Raw genomic sequence first — 22,308 nt, forward strand, 5'->3', positions numbered from 1 at the left:
TAGTAGTGTCAGCTGGTATAGTCTATAGTTTAGTAGTGTCAGCTGGTATAGTCTATAGTTTAGTAGTGTCAGCTGGTATAGTCTATAGTTTAGTAGTGTCAGCTGGTATAGTCTATAGTTTAGTAGTGTCAGCTGGTATAGTCTATAGTTTAGTAGTGTCAGCTGGTATAGTCTATAGTTTAGTAGTGTCAGCTGGTATAGTCTATAGTTTAGTAGTGTCAGCTGGTATAGTCTATAGTTTAGTAGTGTCAGCTGGTATAGTCTATAGTTTAGTAGTGTCAGCTGGTATAGTCTATAGTTTAGTAGTGTCAGCTGGTATAGTCTATAGTTTAGTAGTGTCAGCTGGTATAGTCTATAGTTTAGTAGTGTCAGCTGGTATAGTCTATAGTTTAGTAGTGTCAGCTGGTATAGTCTATAGTTTAGTAGTGTCAGCTGGTATAGTCTATAGTTTAGTAGTGTCAGCTGGTATAGTCTATAGTTTAGTAGTGTCAGCTGGTATAGTCTATAGTTTAGTAGTGTCAGCTGGTATAGTCTATAGTTTAGTAGTGTCAGCTGGTATAGTCTATAGTTTAGTAGTGTCAGCTGGTATAGTCTATAGTTTAGTAGTGTCAGCTGGTATAGTCTATAGTTTAGTAGTGTCAGCTGGTATAGTCTATAGTTTAGTAGTGTCAGCTGGTATAGTCTATAGTTTAGTAGTGTCAGCTGGTATAGTCTATAGTTTAGTAGTGTCAGCTGGTATAGTCTATAGTTTAGTAGTGTCAGCTGGTATAGTCTATAGTTTAGTAGTGTCAGCTGGTATAGTCTATAGTTTAGTAGTGTCAGCTGGTATAGTCTATAGTTTAGTAGTGTCAGCTGGTATAGTCTATAGTTTAGTAGTGTCAGCTGGTATAGTCTATAGTTTAGTAGTGTCAGCTGGTATAGTCTATAGTTTAGTAGTGTCAGCTGGTATAGTCTATAGTTTAGTAGTGTCAGCTGGTATAGTCTATAGTTTAGTAGTGTCAGCTGGTATAGTCTATAGTTTAGTAGTGTCAGCTGGTATAGTCTATAGTTTAGTAGTGTCAGCTGGTATAGTCTATAGTTTAGTAGTGTCAGCTGGTATAGTCTATAGTTTAGTAGTGTCAGCTGGTATAGTCTATAGTTTAGTAGTGTCAGCTGGTATAGTCTATAGTTTAGTAGTGTCAGCTGGTATGGTCAAAACCTATTCCTTTTCTGACTCACCTTTCTGACATGCCCCGCATCGTAGATCACGGACGAGACATTCCGAACACAGCTGAACGTCTCATCCGAAGAAATGCCTATGTGCAGATACCCGACAGAAAAGCTAACCGTTTCACATTCCTCACCTCACAGGTGTGTTGCTTCTGTAGAGATGTGCAGCTTTTCAGTGACGCAGCAATCCTCCCCTTTGTCCAACACGCACAAACACTGTCTGCAGTGTAGCAGAGAGTCAGCCAAACGTCCTCTTTGTGTGTTTTATTGTTTTATTATGTTATTGATATTTTATTTAAAACCTTTGCTGTGAACGATGTGGTTTCGACGCCTATAAGGGGTAGCCTAATCAAGACCACCGTTTACAGCCAAGCTTGGTTTCCACAGGGGAGGTTGGCGTCCCAGGAACAGCAGTTGTCTCTCAGGTTTGGAGCCGTCAAGGTTCGTAGATATTGTTTACTTAAAGCTCCTTCACACTTTCAGCTTAAATCAAATACAGTAGCGGTGAACGAGGTGGTGTTACAGCTCTCATCAGACACGCCACTCTTAATTAGCAAGTGTTGGCTACCCTTGATAACACAATCATGACAATGCTTTTTCTTGAGAAACTGAGTGACTCAATAACATACGAGCAAGAACAAATAACAGTCACATTTACTGTAGGTGTTACAGTGTAATAAAATGCTGATTTGTAATAGCTCATTTATTATAACTCCAAACAAAAATAATCTCTACAAAAAATATTCAAATAATGTCATATAATATCGATACTTTGATAGATCTTTTACTCTCTTTTTAGATTTCTGATGAAGTTAAAATTCTGTTTTTTCCTGAATACTGTGTGGATTAAATCTCGCTAAGTGTGGCAACAATCACTCATTCCTATGACGACCATAATAGTGACTAAAATTGTATTATTCATAACCTGAAGAGTATAATAATAGGTAGAATCTCAGCATCAGTTAGTGGGCACATAAGATACATTGACAGAAGATAATCATAAAAAATGCAGCAGAAAAGGAAAAGGTGAAAATAAGTCTCATTTTTTGAAGAAAAATGAAACCTGATTTGACATTATTCTACGTAGGCCTCAATAGCGGATGCCCCTCCCAAAACTCACACTCCCCCCCCCCCCCCCCCCACATTCCATATAACCCACAGGTAAGCCTCCTCAAGACCCTCTCCCTCCTCCTCCATCCAATCACACAAAAGAAAGAGCAGTGCGCACACCGAGGGGCGTTTGACCCGACCAATAACAAAAGAGGAAAACAAAACGTCTTCGTGTTTCTTCCTACCACACATCCCTCCCTTCTCTGTAGTGAACAGCAGTGACTAAAGTGTTCTCTTTTGTTTGTTTTTGGTATGAGGTTGCTCCAGCTCGTTTACAAAGGGAGAGAGATGTACTGGATATCGAAAGAGACACTGATTAGTTGTCTGATTCTGCTTATTATACTCCCATTCTCTTTCTCTCTTCTCTCTCCCCATAACACACACACAAACACAGGACCGCTCCAGTCCAATAACAGTCCAGTGAGGTGTGTGCATTCGCGTGTTCACGCGTGTGTATCAATTCTACTCAAGTGTGTTCAAAGGGTCCGTTGGTCAGCTAGCGTGCTGTGGGTTGCCCGTTCCCTACACACACACACACACACACACACACACAGAAAAACACACACACACCCCACCCCTGGCTCCGGGGGTCGTGGGGGGAGGATCAGTGTGCAGTTACTATGGCCAGTAGGTAGGGGAGCAGGATGCAGAGGAGCATGGAGGCCAGCGGGAGGTGGGGGGTCCAGGCCGAGCTGCAGTCTTTGCCCCCCTCGCAGCGGGACTGTTGGCACAGCAACCCCTTGAAGTCCGGAGTGCAGATACACTTTTGGTTCTGGTAGCAGGTCCCTCCGTTCTGACATAAACGCATTTCCTCGTCACACACGTTGGCTGTGAGGGGAGACATGGGGGAGGGGAGGGGGGGGGGGGAGACGGGGGGAGACAAGGATCATTTGACAAGCTTTGCCATCACTGACACAGTAACACCGGTCTTCTTTCTTCCCTCCTCTTGTTCCCCTTGATCTGTGTTACTCAAGCACCTTCTCTGGGTCAAATGAACGAAATCTCCATTTTTAATTCAGATGATTCTCAACCCTGTTGCTGCTGCCTGAATAAATAACATCATTAAACAGCTCGGAAAGACATTAGGGGAAACACAGAGGTACTTTATGGCGTGCATGATACTTGACCTAAAATCTCGATGAGGAAGTCCTTGTGTGTCTGTGCGCAAATGAGTGTGTGTGTATTAAGAGAGAGAGGGTATCACGGGCGATTTTGTAGGGCATGATGACGTGACAGAATGCATCTTTATTATTGATGGGACTCTTTTGCTGAAGAGATAAAAACGTCTATGGGAGCCTCAGCTGTAACCCCACTTCTATTCTCCTACAACAAACACAGAATGTCTCCTCTCACAGCCCCCCCCCCCACCACCACCTCTCTCTTTTGCTCTTTCTCTCCCTCTTTCTTTCCTGCAGCTCTCCCTCTCTCTTTCTCTCTCTCCCTCCCTCTCGCGCGTTCTCTCTCTTTCTCTCTCATGTAAATTGGAGGTGGCGTGTTAGTGTGTACAGTATGCTACTGACTGACCCAGTTCGACAAAGCTCTGCAGTAAATAGAGTCGAGATTCCTTCCAAAAACAGCCTCTGATATGATGGTACAGCATTGGGGAGTGTGGGGGGGGGGAGAGGGTAAGGTATGTGAAGAAGAAGAGGGTAGGTATGTGTGTGCGTGCGAGCGAGAGAGCATGCGTGTAATGGGGTTAAGGTGCGACAGGGTCATCCATTAACGGAGCAGGTGAGGCATCTAATGAGCTGCGCGACCCAGTCCCGGGTGGCAGGAGAAAGAGGAGGAAGAGGAGAAGGAAGGGGCATGTGCAAAGACTAAGTAGTGCTATGCTCTAGTAACAAGAGCTCCACGCAGACTATAGTGTTTGACACTTGAGGAACGGTTCTTGTTTCACTCGCACAACATACCCACACCAAAACTCCCCCCGTGTCTTAAACACACACACACACAGAACGCCGAGTGCAGTCTCTTGCACAGCATACTCACGGTAACACCCTTGTTTCCAGTAGTACCCGGGGAGACAGTCGTCACACTTGAGGCCGGTGGCGCCTTCTTTGCACTGGCAAAACCCAGTACCGTTACAGCGGTCATGGACCGAGCCCATCTGATTACAGTTGCACTCTGGGAAGAGGGAGAGAGATGGGTGGGGGGAGGGGGAGGGGGGGGGGATTGAGAGGGGCAAGAGGAGGAGGAGTGGGAAAGAGAGAGAGAGTTAGGAGGGGATTTGGGGAGGAGAGATGGAGAGAGTGGGAGGGCGGTGAGAGGGGGAGTGTGGGAAAGAGAGAGAGAGTTAGGAGGGGATTTGGGGAGGAGAGATGGAGAGAGTGGGAGGGGGGTGAGAGGGGGAGTGTGGGAAAGAATGAAATACACAGAGGGATGTTGGAAAATGTCAGAAAACGTAATGGTCTCTGACAGTTTATTTAGCGTACTTTTTGGGGCTTAGATGAAGTATTGGACAGAAAATCAACTCCACTACTGTGTGACAATGTGGGGGGAACGTGTGAGTGTGCGCGCGAGTGTGTGCATGCCCATTCGTGTTGGCACGAAGCTTCTTATGTGTTTGTGTGCATTCTTGTCAGCTTAGAGGTTCCTGTGTGTCTGTGTGTGCGTAAACATGCTCTAGAGAGCGTGCTCTGTATTGATTCTGTGCCATGCACAGTGTGCCAGTGGCCTGGCAGGCAAGCTAATGGGGCCTCATTTGTGCTGACTCCAAGGCCTGGCCATGTGTGTGTGCCCCCCCACCCTTTGCCCGGCATGGGAAGTTTACGTTCCCACCCCCTCACTGGCCACCTACAGATGGAGCCCTACCGACACCAGATTTATCTCCATGGCTAACCCACATGGCTCGTCTCAATACAGGTCGATCCAAGGCACAGTTTGCAAGGAGGTGTTCAAAAGGTTGGAAACGTAAGACTAACAAGGTGTAGCATTTGTGGATATTCTCCCAAATTCTCACATCAATGCCCGTTAATGTATTGGTTCATACTAGCTCACACACACACACACACATGCACGCGCACGCACGCAAACACACAAATCATGCTTCCCCCGATCAGCCCCCCACCAAACACCTCCACCCACTGCTACCCTCCCGTCCTTACGCAGACACACAAACACACGCACACAAACAGGAACTTTCATGCATCGGAGAATGCGCACACTCCCCCGCACAGACGGCCAGTCCCGCCTCCCCATCTTACCGATGCAGACTCCTTCGTCATCCAGCTCGGCGGAGGCGTTTCGGAAGTAGCCCACCCTGCAGTGCTGGCAGTTCTGGCCCCGGGTGTTGTGCTTGCAGCTCACACATGTCACAATGTTCAGGTAGTCGATGTAGCTACAGCGGTTAGAGTGGCCGTAACACTCACAGTCTGAGGGGAGAGAGAAACAGGAGGAGGAGGTGGAGGAGGAGGAATAAGTTAGAGACACGTTTCTCTCGTGAAAGGAGATGAAGGGAAGAAAGACGACGAGCATCCTGCGCTGTGAAGGAATGAGGGGCGGGCAGAGTCGGCGAGCAATCTGAACAGACACAAGTTTGGATGTGTCATGTAGGGACCACATAAGTTGTTTGAAGTCTCTCAATGGGCCTAACAGCATCTTTGGTCATTTGGTTCAATTCAAACACTTTGGATGCGCATTAATATTTCAATTTTAACACTAAGATAATGTTAATAGTTAATAGAAAGTTAATTAATAATTTATAATAATTTCATATAAAATAGTCAATACATTTATCCTGACCATCCCTTGTATATTGTGTGTTTGACTAATTCAGTAAAAACAGACCTCTCTCTCTCTACCTCTTTCTCTTCCCCTTCTGTCTCCACCTTTTCCTTCTACCCCTTCACCTCTCCCTAGAGGTAACGCTGACTGTGCTATACTCAGCTCTACTGACGGGAATGTATGTGTGTGTGTGTGTTTTGTGGGAAGATTAAAGGGGCTTGTTCTAGGAGAGGTGAAAGTGTTTTCTTACGACATACAGGATGTGTTACAAGTCAATCTATTACATTTGTAATCTTACAATAAGATCTATCTGTCTGTCTATATGTCTGTCAGTCTGTCTGTCTGTCTGTGTCTGTATGCAAAATCAATATAATTATAATCTACATGTATTCATTTAATATATGCTTATCCAGCACTGCTGTACATACATATTATGCAGAAATCTATGTTTACAAATGTAGGTTCTCCGCATAACACTAAGATGGATTTAAGAATGCATTATTTGGTATTGTGAGAGGAAGAGTGATTCCCCTTGTGAGAAACGAAAAGTAATCATCATGAATGTGTGGAAGTCTTGAGTGTATGAAACAGACCCAATCAAACAGACCTATGCCAGTAGACACTTAATATGCAGAGTTGAGGAATAACAGTTCGATAATTATATATAGTTAATTTTATGGAGAGGAGAGGAAAGGAGAGGAGAAAAGAGGAGAGGACGTACTATCTGTGATTCTTTGGCTGAGGTTACTGCCTAATTAAGGTTTTAGTAATCTTTAGAAGTCTGCCGAGTGTAAATGCTGGGAGGCATCTCTGTCCTCTAAAGAGGCATGTTTACCTGCATGTTTATGCAAATACACATTTAAATGCACATTAAAAAGTTGGAGTTTAGCTGTTTAATCAGCCGTCACATTATTATTTTATTATTGTTTGGTTGATGATGCCGCCTGAAATATTTATGCACAGCTTTAAAGGAGGCAGGCGAGGAGCGTTGTAAAGTGCCTCCCTCAGCAGTTGAGACGAGATAGAGAGATATTGAGAAATATGGGAAAGAGAGAGAGAGAGAGGGAGTGGGAGGGAGGGAGGAAGGCAGGGAGGGGGGAGACCAGCTAGTTAAATATAAATGCCCAATTAAAGTTCAGACAGAGTGTGGAAGGGGACATTGTCTCACACGTAAACGCAAAGTCAAGATGCTGCCTTATGGAACGCTGTCAATTGATTACAAGAGGCCTTCATTAAACTGTGTAACAAATGAACCATTAAAGTGACAGTCAGTCTTAAGAGAGTTTGATTAGCATGCGATTGGATGGGGGAACTGTTGTCATGTGGCACCAGGGGAAGGAATACATTGAATGTGACACAAATCTTTCAAGAATCTGTTTGACGAGAGTCTGAGTGAAGAGATAAAGAGAAGAAAGACAAAAAGAGAGGTAGAGAGAGCGATGCCCCAAGAAGAGAATGCGACACAGAATGTCTAATTAGTAATGATAATGATAGTAAACATGTTGGACGTGGATGTGAATATTCGACATGCTTACCTTGGTTTTGAGCCAAACAAAATCAAAGCAGAAGGGGGAGGGGTGGTTAGAAAACAAACCATGAACAGACAGTAAGAAAGGATGAGAAAGTAAAACCTGGCAACGTTTTATTGGATTCTCCCACTGTATTTCAGCACTGGTCTCCTACTCTTCCAAATGACACTTTCCAAATTTATTTTGATTTTTTCTTTCTGTAAAATACCCTTTAAATTACTTTCGATTAAAAGACCCCACTGAGCTAAGCCAATAGAACAGGCCGTTTATAAATCAGGAGGCCTGCTCCTGTCCTCTCCATGCCTCTCCGCTTCCTCCCTGCTGATGTCTGTACCATCGCTGCTCTATCTCTTACCTTTGAAATCATCGTACACAATCCCAAACAGGTGTCTGGCCTGGGGCTCTCCTGAGATCAAGAGCTTGAGCAGGCCTTGAGGAGATGAAGGAATCTTTGTTTAAAGACAGGCGATCAGGATCCACACCGCTGTGCACCACTGCACACAGTCTGCCAGCTCTGGGGTTTCTACAGAGCCTAAGGGCTAATGGTGCCTGGCTTTGCTGCATGTAGCTACGATACAGGCCAACACTCGGCCTGCTAGCACCTATAGGGGCTACTTGGCTAAATGTTGCCTAGCTTACCTAGCTACAGTAGGTTCACACGCTACAGAGATACCTTAGCACCACCAAAATTCAGGTTGCTAGTACCTACTGCATGGGGCTACTGGCTAATGTGGCCTAGCCTACCTAGCAACAGTAGGCCTACAGGCTGCAGTATCAAGAGGCAGGCTAACATCACCAGCACTTAGACAGCCAGTAGCCTAGGGGAACACAAGTGGAAGGCAAGGAGAGGCCAGGAGGTTTAAATCAAGGGAGAGAGGAAGACTGCTGGACTCTACGAGGGTGCGTTCATACACCAAACACAAACTACTGTCGTGACAGACCAGCTAATGTAGCAGTGATTCTGTTCTACCTTTCCGTTTTCTCTCTTTCTCCATGTCTTCCTCTTTTTGCTCCTCCTCCACCTCTTCTTTCCTTTCTTCCTCCCCGTTGACCTCCGTTTCCTCCTCCTCCTTTGTTTGTTCCACCTCTTTCTCCTCCTCCTTTTCTTCTTCCGCCTTCTCCTCCTTCTCCTCCTGTTTCCCTGAAGGACCTCCTCTCTCAGTCCCTGTCTCTGGTTTTAGAGGCTCTGCCAGCACCACAGAAAAACAGTCACACTCCTGCCGATGATCTACAAGTATGCTCTACATGGCTACTAGTCAGGTCTGACTGGCTGCGCCCATATCGAGGCAGCAGCTCATTCGCCTCTTAACTCCACAGGTCGACTTATGATGTCTGACCGGCTGAAACAAAGTCGAAACAGTGCCATTCTTTTCACACACCCTTACGGTAGACTACAATCTACAGATCAGCATAGCCTACGTGTCCTTCGCAACGTTTCGCCAGTTACCTTGATCTTCAGTTTCAGTTTCCTCTCTGCCCTTCTTTTCCTCCTCTTTCTCCTCCTCCTCTCCCTCCCCCTTTCCTCCAGAGGGGTCAGGTGACTCCTCCGTGGCCAGCGCCTCAGATGCGGGACCCTCTGGTTCTGAGGGGACTGTGAACATCCCAGACGCGAATCACACACTCTTCTCTCTGTCTCTCCAGCAGCATCCAATGAAGGCTACCACGACTACAAGCTTATCTACAAGCTCCCCAGGATCGCTGCATCACACTAGCCCACACTAGGCTACACACACAATGATACCTTCGGCCTCCCTCTTCTCCTCCTCCTCCTCCTCTCCCTCGTTCACCTTCTCTCCGCCTCTTTCTTCCCCTCCCCTCTCTCCCTCTCCTCCTCTCTCCTCATCAGGGGTTTGTCCGGGGGACGGCGTGGGCTTCTCAGCGTCCAAGGCCTCGGGTTTGAGCGTAGCTGTGAGTGGCGGGAGCCAGAGAGAGTGTTGAGACACAGGAGCATCAGAGACCTGAGGGGTGTGAAGACATGACATCCTCTTCCTTTTATCTGAACGGTGCAAAGGGCTTTCTATTCTCCAAGGTCTCACTTCCTGTCCTTACAGGAAAGGGCACACACTCGCTATGACTGGCGTAGAGAAAAGTCCACTCTACAGACTTCCACAAGCTTCGGCGCAGGACAAAAGTGAACTCGTTGTCCCAGTAGCATGACGTGCACTTGGGATGACCTTCGAATTGAGGAAAGCAAACTTTGAATCGATTTGCTCCAACAACGCTGTAGGGATTTTTTTCCCCCACAGTTCCCGCGGATTTGTACTCGTCTCAGACTACAGAAATTCGACCAGCTAGCCCGTCACCTTCTTCAATCCACCTCTCTTCCTCCTCCTCCTTCACAGCATCCTCTGTTTCCTCCTTTTTCTGCTGAGGTAGCTACCCAGAGACGCATCATATTGACATCTTTGATCTCGAGATGAGTCAAAACTGAGTGGCATAAGGACGTGATGAAGACTAACCATCACTAGGCTACGGTAGTAAGGACTTCTGTCTGGCAGTGCCCTCCTCTGGTGGTGATAGGGAGGAAATGTGTGTAAAATACGTCTATCCCAGGAAGGTCAACGTTTTTGACAGGCTCCATGAAGACACACTTCCAGGCAAGCCTCCCATGCACACACTCACGCACACACACACACACATAGAAAAGAGACACACACTGACAACCAGCCCACCCTACATCCAGAGGGCTCTAGCGGGACAGAAGGCTGGCAGATGTTTCCCCCTCACTACTTCATCCCCACTCACCCCCCCTTCCCCACTGGCCTCACGCCATCCTTGTACCCAAGCATCATACATGACCTCAAACTACTTATCCCTGCCCCCCCACGCGAATGTTACTCCCGGCACCCTGCTCTCCTACCCCGAAACACACACAACCAGCCACACACATGGCTGTGTATATATATCCGGTTCTGTTTATAATCTGGCTGACCGCCTAGCTAACTGTCTGACTGACTGACTGACTAGTTCACTGTCTGACCACCCCGCCCCTGCCACTCACCACTGGGGCAAGAAGCCTGAAACTGGGCATCTTCCCCAGCTAGTGTAGAATAGCACAGAGAGAGGAAACCCATTTCATCAGAGTTCTCCCACAGTGCCTTGTGGGAGTGGTTGATTTGCTGTGCCACGGGCATTCATCTCTACCCCGCTCCTCAGCTTAACTTGTACTGTCTGAGTGACTCCCTTGGAGCCAGGCTGCACTGGCGGACTAGCGGTTTGGAAAAAGAGAGAGAGCTTGTGTGTGAGTGTGTGTGTGTGTGTGTGTGATGGTTTGCTTAGCCAAGGAACGACAGTGATGGAGCTGTTAGATCATCTGCCCTGGTCAATAGAAGTTTGATGGATAGCCAACGCACACTTGCTAGGCATGCTGTCCAGGATGCTGACAGTGCCTGTGATTTCTCAGGCCAAAATTCCTTGACATTGCTAAGCAACACTCTGAGACACACTTTGAAGATAGCACACACACACACACAACACCTTAGGAATGGCCAGCTTGATGCAGTCCATGTTGGATGTCACCAGAATATTTGTGTGGACAGTGGGCTCATCAATTCAGATTTATTAGTTACATGACTATCCATAACATTAGCAACCAAGGCCTTGCTTTGGGAGCAGATTATGAATGCAAATCTTGTTTTTTTTGTCTTGGCAAGCTACTGAATCTGGCCTCTCATTTTCTCTTCTTCTCTCATCTTTCTTTTTTCCCTCCCCCTCTCTCCTTACCTCCTGCTGTATCCCTGTCTGTCTCTCTATTCTCCCCTTTCTCCCTCTCTCCCTCACTTCTGTCTCCCTCCCCCTCTCTCTATTGCAGTGCCAGTGACTCCATAGGGACTCTGTCTCTGAACCGTGTAGACATCACTCTGAGTGAACCAGGACCCTCACTAGCACAGCCAACACTCTACCCCTCTCTTCCTCCCTCCATCCATCACTCCGTCCCCTTTTCCTCTCTCTTTCCTTCTCTCTCTCTCTCTCTCTGTCTCTCTCTCTCTCTCTCTCTCTCTCCTCTCTCCCCCTCCCTCCCTCTCTCCGTCCTCGTTCTCCACTACAAACACTCACTCGCCCACTCGTAACAGGATTCCTGTGTCGTTATCCAAATTGAATGAGAAGCTCTGACAACTGATATTGTGTTGCATCGTGTAACAGAGTTACAGGAGGTACAGCGCCATAGACGGCTTTCCAGTCCAGATGGAGCCATGCCACTGACAAAATCAACATTCGAGAAAGGATATTTTAAGCGTTCGACTGGAATGGAATCGTAGTGCTATTTCCTGTACATCTCTATGTAAACTAGACTAGGCTTCTAGAATGACTGTCCATCTCTAGAGGTTTAGAATCTAGCCAACACTAGCTGTAGCTATGGGTGAGGCTTACCTTCATTCTCAGGCACCATTGGCTCAGACTGTTCCGTCGAGGGCGGGCTTGTCATGGGGGGGGAGTTCTCAGCTTGGACAGGTGGAGTGGACTCCTCCTCCACAATTGGTGGAGAGGAGGAGGACTCCTCGGGGATTGGCTGAGGGGGGTCGGACTCCCCAGACTTTGTCTGAGGAGGTTCAGACTCGACTACAATTAGTGGAGACGACGTGGACTCCTTTCCCATCAGTATTGCGGACTCCTCAGCTATTGGTGGAGAGGATGTGGGAGGGGGCAGGGACTGTGTGTCTGAAGAAGTCGTTTCCCCCAAAGGCTGTTCTGGGCGTGGGGTGGGTGTGGTGGGGGGCAGGCTGTCAGTGAGGGGGGGCTCCGCCTCTGGGGCTGGGGGCTCCGTTGGGAGGGCGTCGGCCTCTGGGGAGGCGGCGTCGACGCGGGGGAGGGGCTCTTGAGGAGAAAGTGTGTGAGTAAAATGAGGGATGGGGTAGGGTGAGGCATTAGCATATGAGATGCTGCCTCAGATTGTTTACCCAAAGAAAGCCTAGCTTTCCTTTTCTTTCTAAAACACATTCACTCACTGACCGCACACACACGCAAACACACACACACTCACAGAAACATGCGCACAGAAACTGTAGAAGTGAGGACACAGTTAGGAGTGTCGTTCTCACTGAGACAGGCTAAACTCCAAGCTGTGCCTGCGTAACACGTTCTGCTCTAGGAAACTGTGTAGGTTTAGTGACAATGAATGCAGAGGCTGTTTGGTTTCAGTGGTCAGTGTGAGGTCAGACTATACTGTTAGGAGTCCTTGTTAAATGTTACATGCTTCATTACAAGTGTGTGCGTGTATGTGTGTGTTTCATCTAAACTACAAAAATATGGAGAAATGTTGCTACAAACAATAGATAAACACTACAATAGAGACAAATAAACACAACCGTCATGTCCCCTACACTCTAGTGACCAGCCAGTCTATAAGTCCCCTACACTCTAGTGACCAGCCAGTCTATAAGTCCCCTACACTCTAGTGACTAGCCTACTAGTTTCCTACATGCTAGTGTACTACTCAACTAGTCCCCTACAAACTAGTGACCCGTCTACTAGTCCCCTACACACTACTAGTACACTGTACTAGTGTACCTGGAGTCTGTGTGAGAGGTTCTGGGTCCGAGAGGCCTGGCTTTGGATCACTTGCTCCTGGAGTGCTGGTCTCTGTCAGTTAGAAGCACATAGGCTCAGTCCTCCAACATAAACACAGACACACACACACACAGTGGAGGAGAGGTACACATGCACATACACATGTGCACAAAGACACAACCACTCACACAAATGCATCCACAAACACTCACAGCCTCACCCAGCTGACAGGCTTTTCACACAGCGTATTCTCAGCCCAGGGCTGGGCTGAGAATACGCGAATACGGCAAAGAGCGGACTCCGGGATAACTTAGACCCTTCTCACACACACATTGCTAACCCAGGGTTAATCTAAAGCCCAGTTTCACATGGGCGCCTTTTAGCCCCGTGTTTGGTCCATTTTCCGAGGATAACCCTGCAAACGTGAGGCTAACCCTGTTCCAGAGCAGAGCCAGCAAGCCCGGGGTAAAGTCGGGGCTAGGCCACTTTGAAATGTGCCCGGATTGAGCCAATATGAAAGCTTTCTTAGCCTGGGGCTAACAGCTCCCTTAGCCTGGGGCTAAGAAGGTTCTAAGAATGCTTTTAGCCCTGGGCTAAGTGCAGTGTGACAAGCCTATGCTCAGTAGCATCCCACTGTCACGTTGGGAACTGCCCACTAAAACTGTGGAGTTACATAATCTGGTGACATGAGCAAGTCTGTCGGCACAGATGGATCTACTATCTACAAACTTTCATCCCAGGCAATGCTCGCCCATCACACATCACCCACGCATGCACACCCACACATACATGCCCCCACCTACACACCTACACACCCACCGACACAACTACACACACACCTACACACATACACTAAATGAACCATGTTCCCAACGTCCCAATTTATTTCTTTCCCCGCGTCTCTCGCACGAGCATGTTGGCATGTAATGAGATCATTTGTCAGCGGCACTAATGCAGCCAAAATAAACGATAACAATAACATCTAATGCCACCTGTCAGTCACCGTGTCCTCTTCATTAGTTACCTCGGCGACAGACAGCAATCTGGTCGGCGCTAACAACGCTGTTGTGATTCACCAGAGAGGAGTGGAAGAACCTCTAATGACACCCAGCTGAGTGACAGGAAGGAATATCTCTCGGCAGGTTTAACACACCTAAATAAATAGGAGAGCGGCGCTCTCTTTATGCTACTAACTATTCAATAATGCTAGAATCCCAGGTTGGGACACGAGGTGTAATTGACCTGGCAGCTAAGCAACGTGCAGATCTCACCAGACCAGGAACCACCAGTAGAGGGGTTGGCCTATGCGAGGACAGGAATCGGTGCTTATCTGGGTAGTGTGTGCGTACTCGTGTTGTATGTGTGTGTGTGTGTTTACGACGAGTGTGTATAAGGGTCAGAGTGTCAGTGTATGATGTCTTTAGTCTTCCGCTGAGCAGAGGGGATTCTGTCTGACTTTCTGAGAAAGACATGGGCTTGGGTGAGCAGGGAGGAGCAGGGGTTGGGTGGAGCAGGGGGAGCAGGGGTGGGCAGGGTGGAGCAGGGGGAGCAGGGGTGGGCAGGGTGGAGCAGGGGGAGCAGGGGTGGGTGGAGCAGGGGGGCAGGGGTGGGTGGAGCAGGGGGGCAGGGGTGGGCAGGGTGGAGCAGGGGTGGGTGGAGCAGGGGTGGGCAGGGTGGGCAGGGTGGAGCAGGGGGGCAGGGGTGGGCAGGGTGGAGCAGGGGGAGCAGGGGTGGGTGGAGCAGGGGGGCAGGGGTGGGTGGAGCAGGGGGAGCAGGGGTGGGCAGGGGGAGCAGTGGTGGGTGGAGCAGGGGGAGCAGGGGAGGCAGGGGTGGGTGGAGCAGGGGGGCGGGGGGGGCAGGGTGGAGCAGGGGGGGTAGGGGGGCAGGGGTGGGCAGGGTGGAGCAGGGGGGGCAGGGGTGGGCAGGGTGGAGCAGGGGGGGGGCAGGGGTGGGCAGGGTGGAGCAGGTGGAGCAGGGGTGGGTGGAGCAGGGGTGGGCAGGGTGGAGCAGGGGTGGGCAGGGATGGGCAGGGTGGAGCAGGGGGAGCAGGGGGGGGTGGAGCAGGGGGGGGCAGGGGTGGGTGGAGCAGGGGGAGCAGGGGTGGGTGGAGCAGGGGGAGCAGGGGTGGGCAGGGTGGAGCAGGGGGAGCAGTGGTGGGTGGAGCAGGGGGAGCAGGTGGGGCAGGGGTGGGTGGAGCAGGGGGGCAGGGGTGGGCAGGGTGGAGCAGGGGGGGCAGGGGGGCAGGGGTGGGCAGGGTGGAGCAGGGGGGGCAGGGGTGGGCAGGGTGGATCAGGGGGGGGCAGGGGTGGGCAGGGTGGAGCAGGGGGAGCAGGGGTGGGTGGAGCAGGGGGGGGCAGGGGTGGGTGGAGCAGGGGGAGCAGGGGTGGGTGGAGCAGGGGGAGCAGGGGTGGGCAGGGTGGAGCAGGGGGAGCAGTGGTGGGTGGAGCAGGGGGAGCAGGGGGGGCAGGGGTGGGTGGAGCAGGGGGGCAGGGGTGGGCAGGGTGGAGCAGGGGGGCAGGGGTGGGCAGGGTGGAGCAGGGGGGGCAGGGGTGGGCAGGGTGGAGCAGGGGGGGGCAGGGGTGGGCAGGGTGGAGCAGGGGGAGCAGGGGTGGGTGGAGCAGGGGTGGGCAGGGTGGAGCAGGGGTGGGCAGGGGTGGGCAGGGTGGAGCAGGGGGAGCAGGGGGGGGTGGAGCAGGGGGGGGGCAGGGGTGGGTGGAGCAGGGGGAGCAGGGGTGGGTGGAGCAGGGGTGGGCAGGGTGGAGCAGGGGTGGGCAGGGGTGGGCAGGATGGAGCAGGGGGAGCAGGGGTGGGTGGAGCAAGGGGAGCAGGGGTGGGTGGAGCAGGGGTAGAGTAAGTGGGAGCTGGCGTTGGGCAGGGGTTGGTAGAGCTGAGCCGGACAGGGCATGGCAGGGTAATACAGGGCAGCAGTGGGGTTGGGTGGAATTTGGGACTTTGTGTTTTAGACCACCCTTCCCCCTAGACCCATCAATCCAGAAAACCAATCAGCAGAGGGCTCTGAGTATTAGGGCCGCCGGCCCTCTAATCTCCCCCTCTGGGCATGCTCACTGAGAGCGAGGGGAGTGAAGGGGGAATGTGGGAGGCAGAGGGGGAAGGGGAGGGGGAGGGAAGGTTAGAGAAGAGCCCTGACCCAGGATAATACCCAGCTTAGATCATGCCCTCCGCGCTCTCCGCTACTCACACTCACTTGAAATGTGCAGTGTGTACACGAGAGAGGCCTAGAAAACACTGTCCCATGCACACTTACATCATCCTCATATGTAACAGTTGATACGGACTACGTCAAATAGGTCTGGGGCAGCCCAAGGTTGAACCCAGTTGGCTGGGACTGAGGCAGAGATCCAGCGAAGGCTACTGATCACAGACTCCCAAGTGTGGTTGAGGGATGGTCTGGATACTAGTTTGTCTATGAAGGGAAGGTTGCTAAAACCCAGACTGTTCTGGCCCAGCCTGCACTGTTACCTATAGGGAGATGCTGGGGAGGTTAGACGGAGGGGAAGGGTGTGTGTGTGCGTGGGTGTGTGGCTGTGTGTGTGCGTGCGTGTGTGCGTGGGTGTGTGGCTGTGTGTGTGTGTTTAGGAGGACCTCAGACCTCGGATCCCTGGGAGGAAGAGAGGAGGATGAGGATGATTTATGGGGATCGCTGAGCTGCGCCATATGCCAACCATAAATCTACACAGACACACACACACACAGACACACACACACCTAAACACACGCACGCACACACACCCCAAAACACACACACCTAGATCAAGAGACACTACTCGCATTGGGGTCATGTCCAAGCCAGACAAACTACCATTTTCTTAAGCAAGATGGTCACAGTAGAGCCATGAAATTGTTACCATGGTAACCGCTGTAAGGTGACAGAGCCCTGGAACCCGACACCGTCATGATATACAGGCAGCGTCCAGTAACCATGGGCACAGACCCTGGAAAGGAAAGTAGTTGTGGCCCTACCCTTTCCCATCCTCTAAACCCTGGTGTGCACACTGGAAATAAAGTGGATAGGCCTTCCTGTCGTGGATGTATCCTTTTTATTCTCTCAGTCTAATGGAACCTACTTCTACCTGAATGGTGTTTCTTCCGATCCCTGTCAGAGACCCTGGTGCGTTTACATCATGTGAAGGCTGACGGCAGGTCATTGAGGGCTTCTCAAAGCTCTGTGTTTGATTTGGGGGTTTAAATCTCCAGTCAGCGCCCTGTCAATCAATCACCGCTCGTCAACAAAGTCTTCCGAGGGACAAAAGCGCTTTTCACTTTTCAAGGGAAACCACTTAATGGATTTCCTTAAAAACAGAACAGTGCTCCTGGAATTCCTCTTCCTCCTCCCCATCCTCCTCCTCCTCTTTTTTCTCCTCCTTCCATTCCTCTTGCCACTCCTCCTCTTACTCCCTTCATCCTGCGGTAAGTGCTTTTTTTCCGGGACAACACAAGCTGCAGCCAAGATGGCAGATTTAAATTTAGCCCTGGTCAGCTGAGGCCCTGACGGGTTCTAAGCGGCACTTTACATCCTGGCCTGACAGACTCTGGTTGTACCTGATCTTGGTTCCTCAGAACCAGTCAGTCAGAACAAACCGGGCTGGACAGCCCCCCCCCACCCCGGTGGGACCAGTCCAGAGCTGACACAGCCCCGTCCCAGGGACGTATAGACGGACTTCAGAACATGTACAGGCTGAGCGGTGGACTACTGGTGAATAATGTAAACTACCATTTAGGTATTCACTCCTCCCCCATCCTCACGCACATACACACACACTATATGGGTATGCACACACACACACAAATACTGTATATAAGACCGCACCCCCCCCCCCCCTCCACACACACACAGATGCATGAGTCTACGGCTACCAGCTACCATAGTTCTACTGCCCACCTTCCGGCAGGTTGGATGAGAGCCCCTGAGGAACTGACGTGGTGGGGTCAGGTTCTAAGGTGGGGTCGGATGTCACGGGGGTGGTTTTAGTCACCGTCTTCGTCGCGGCAGTGGACGTGGTTGTGGTCACCACGGTAACCGGCGCAGGTGTCTTAGTTGGCCGTTCTGAGAGTGAGCAAAACAAACTAGCCTCTGAACTCGATACGACTACTGGAAAGACAGAATTGGTATAATAGCTCTGGTACTATGCATGCCCTGTCTGGACAGGCTAGGGGGAAAAAATATTCTCAGTAGTATGATTCTCTTCCATTTTACTCTGTTATATTATATTCTGTTGTGTTGGTTTATTCTCATTCTGTATTATGTTCCATTCTACTGTTGTGTTGTATTCTACAATACAACACAACAACCCTGCAGTGCAGCCCCCCTGCAGCCCAACAGACCAGAGGATCCTAGCAGCCTGTCAGCTCTGCTGCTGCCACTTAGCCCATCGCTTCTGTCTAACCGCTCGGAGCTCCGAGGCGCTCCTCAGAGAGAATCCCTGATCACATTCCCTTTCATTCCTGCCTCTCCCAGACCCTCGCTCGGAATCACACGGCATTACAAGACACTTACAGACTTACCCATCCCAGTTTTCCCTCTCTCTTCTTCGCGTGTTGTCTCACCACCTCCCATTCTTCTTGCTCTCTGTCTCTCTCTCTCTCTTCTCTCTCTCTCTCTCTCTCTCTCTCTCTCTCTCTCTCTCTCTCTCTCTCCCTAATTTTCTCAGTCATTTCTATCTCTTCTCCCGCCTACCTGTCTCCCCACCCCTCCCTCACTTCTACTGCCAACCCCCCCCCCTTTCCTCCCCTCCCCCCTCCTCCCTCTGTCCCCGTCAGGCAGTCTAAACAGAGGAGGCAGAGCGGTGGAAGGAGCCCTCCTGTGTAAGTTAGTGTGGTCGTGATGAAAGGACGAGACCACTGAGAGACCCATGAATAATGAAGAAGTCGGGAACCTTCGTGCTGCAACACTGAGAGGGAAGAGGGAGGGATGAGGAGGGAGGGATGATGGAGGGATGACTGACTGAAGAGGGAGGCAAGGAGGGACGGATAGAAATGTCTAATGAACGACAGCGGGAGGCAACTTGGAAAGAGAAACAGAAACAAAGTCACAGAGAGCGAGAGAGAGAGAGGGAGAGAGAGGGGGAGAGAGAGAGAGAGAGAGAGAGAGAGAGAGAGAGAGAGAGAGAGAGAGAGAGAGGGAGAGGGGAGGGTAGAAACAGCTCCTAAGCTGTAATTGACAGTTACTTACTAGAACCGGAGGAGGACCCAGCGATTGCACCTGAGAGAGAAAAGAGAAAAACGAGAGAGAGAGAAGAAGATGAGGATCTGCTTATGCATTCATTTGTCTAAAACATTACTCTGCTCATTCATCACAGGCATGTTGTGGGGGGCAGGGGGGGGGGGGGGCGGGGGATATAGTTAGAGTGTGAAGTATTCTAGAACATCAATCAAATCTAATTCTTTGATTTTGGAACACAACTCACAGCTTTGTGTGCAGTTACCTTGCCCCGCCCTGCCAGGCCCAGTTGAGGACTAGACCACAGGGGATGCCAGTAAGGGTATATTAGATATGAACCACTGGGCCACCCTGGAGGTGGTGGGGTGGAGGGTAGGAGGTGAAGAGGGATGGAAGGGGTGGTGGAGAGAGGGCACAGAGGAGGTGGGAGGGTTGCCCTAGATTATTATTTTATCGTCTCCTGCTAGCTAGCTGGTTCTATTCTCCAGCATCTACCCCCACAGTCTCTGCTCATCTACTCTAAACTAGAAAGAAGTCTGTCAACCCAGTCTCTATTTCTATCCCCTCCATTCCTCCTCTCGTCTCTCTCTTTCTCCCTCCCCATCCTTTTCTCTCAGTGCATCACACATTCTCTTGATCTTAGTTTCATATCCAGGACCACTGTTAGAGAAGCTGAAGGGGTTCCATGTCGGCATATCTTCTATGAATGTTCTAGATTAATGATGAGGTAGGGCAGCTATACAAGTCCATAAAGGACTCCGTCCAGGCATGCAACCCACAAACACGGCAACAGAACATCCGGCGTGCAGTTTGTTTTTTGTTCAGTTTTGTATCACTGTCTGATTGTGTATTGGGTTACTCAGCTGGGATCAATCACTAACCTGATTGATCATGCTCTAGTTAGTGCTCCAATTTCATATCTATTGATTGCTGTAATATGGCCGTACACAGATAGGATGTTGATTTCGAATGTGTATACTATAAGTGCCATTGTGTCGGAAACCACATCTAATATCTAAGATTATCTCATATCCGTAGAGCCCAGTTGGAGCCAATGTATGTGTGTGTGTGTGTGTGTCAGTGTCTCTTTGTAAGCGGCGAGATAGGAACGAGTTGGTGTGTAAGCGTGTCTCCGGACCTGTCCCATGTGTTTGAGAGTGGGCCTGTGGGAGTGCGTGTGGAACTGCCATACGTACATTCATTTGGGGAGCCGTTGGGCGTGGGCAGGTAGGAGCCAGCCTTCCAGGACTTGGCCTTGTAGCCTCTCTTGCAGCGCTGGCAGTCCTGGCCCGTGGTGTTGTGTTCACACTGGCACTGCAGGTTCCCATCCTGCAGCAGGCACAGCGAGGCGTGCAGGTTACACTTACACCTGGGGATGGAACAACAGGGCTTTAGGGGTCAGAGTAGATCAATCGATACCGTATGTAGATGGATAGATAGACAGATCGACGGACAGATTAATCTGTCTGCATTTGTGTGAGGGTTTGTGTGTGTGTGCTTGTGTGTGTGCAGGGCCCAGGTGGGCTGGTCCAGAGGTAGACATCATGAGGAGCAGATGAGGAAGTTACGGAGCAACGGCGACATTAAATTACAGCCGCTTCCAGATGAGTGACCGGATTCCAATCCAGTTTGTTCCGGTGGAGTGAACAGCAATCCGTCCACATCAAATATTCAAAGAATGGCCCTGTACGCTTGCAAAAGGACTACCTCAATCTTCCTGCCTCATCCCTCTCTCTTCCTCTTCCTCACCCTCTCTCCCTCCCTTTTTCTCTCCTTCTCTGTCACTACTCATCCCCTCATCCCTCACTCCAGGTTCTGGGGTGTACCTTGCCTCTCTGCATCACCAGTCCACCTCGACGCCAGTGTCCTTGCACAAAACAGTCATGCATAACCACATCAACATATGAAATAGAAACAATAAATAAGTAAACACAGTTTGACGTGGCCAGCTGGTTGTTGAGATGTTCAGGCTCTGCTCAGAGCGGGTTCAGAGGAACATGGCTCTGATCTGTGATCACCTGGAGGTGCTTACAGCAAACTCGTCAGAGATTCATTAAGATCCCAAACTACTACAGCACTGAGGAACAGACGTGGAACCATTGTGGCGTTCCATTTTCTTCCTCAGATATTGCAGCGAGACAGGACATGACTTGGCAAAACTGACTCGACAAGATCTATTTGAGCAACGCAAGCTCTCTGATTGGGCGAGAATCCACCCCCCCCCCCGCCCCCCAGTGATCCTGATGCATTAGGAGATACCGCCTGACAGACGCCAGATCAGAGATGCTTGTAGGGAAGGGGGGGGGGAGGGGTATGACTGATGCCAGCCGGAGTGAGTGACAGCCCAGACGCGCGTCACACACAGGAAGTCCAACAGGAGACGGGAGATGCTTCTCCATTACCTGATCAGCACCCACAAGCTCCATCTCTGGGAAGGACTCAGAGAGGAAGGAACAGACTATTTAAGAACTGCACCGGTTAAGCCGGTGTTAGGCTTATTGGCTGTATCGCATTCAGGAGATCAACCTTGCTAGGCTGACGCTCACGCGCACAAACACACAAACACACGCACACACGGCACACACAAACACACGCACACACAAACACACGCACGCACACACAAACACACGCACACACAAACACACGCACGCACACACAAACACACGGCACACACAAACACACGCACACACAAACACACGCACACACAAACACACGCACACACGGCACACACGCACACACAAACACACGGCACCACTGCGATCAGTCTTACTGCATCTATCATGATTTACACAATTATCATGGGAACATTGCATCTCAACTTCCTTCTCTCAGAGAAGAGATCTCGTCCGTCTAGCTTCTGTCTCCATCACTATCTTTCTCTATCTCTCTCATTGTCTTTCTCTCTGTATCTCCCACTTTGAAGCACAACATGGCCCAAGCCCACAACTACAATCAGAGGTCAGTTCAACAGAGTTCAGTCCCATACATGAATTGTTCGAGTTCCCTCAGTGTGTGTGGTGTGTCACGTGTGTGTCACGTGTTTGTGTGTTT

At 50.2% G+C, this 22,308-nt stretch overlaps 1 protein-coding gene across 2 annotated transcripts in view; it reads right to left on the minus strand.

Annotated features, from left to right (window-relative positions):
- Window positions 1–2,380: 2,380 nt before the first annotated feature.
- The window catches only part of ntng2b (netrin g2b), a 45,152-nt gene continuing 25,224 nt past the window's right edge, over window positions 2,381–22,308 (minus strand). For both annotated transcript variants that reach the window (XM_067250464.1, XM_067250465.1), the window contains exons 4-8: window positions 20,454–20,626; window positions 19,270–19,299; window positions 5,523–5,690; window positions 4,309–4,443; window positions 2,381–3,147 (exon numbers count right to left, since the gene is read on the minus strand). In XM_067250464.1, coding sequence (XP_067106565.1) covers window positions 2,924–3,147; window positions 4,309–4,443; window positions 5,523–5,690; window positions 19,270–19,299; window positions 20,454–20,626 — 730 coding nt within the window. In that variant the 3' untranslated portion in view covers window positions 2,381–2,923. The remainder of the gene's footprint in view (window positions 3,148–4,308; window positions 4,444–5,522; window positions 5,691–19,269; window positions 19,300–20,453; window positions 20,627–22,308) is intronic.

The sequence above is a fragment of the Osmerus mordax genome, chromosome 14 (assembly GCF_038355195.1).
Source record: "Osmerus mordax isolate fOsmMor3 chromosome 14, fOsmMor3.pri, whole genome shotgun sequence".
Taxonomy (NCBI): domain Eukaryota; kingdom Metazoa; phylum Chordata; class Actinopteri; order Osmeriformes; family Osmeridae; genus Osmerus; species Osmerus mordax.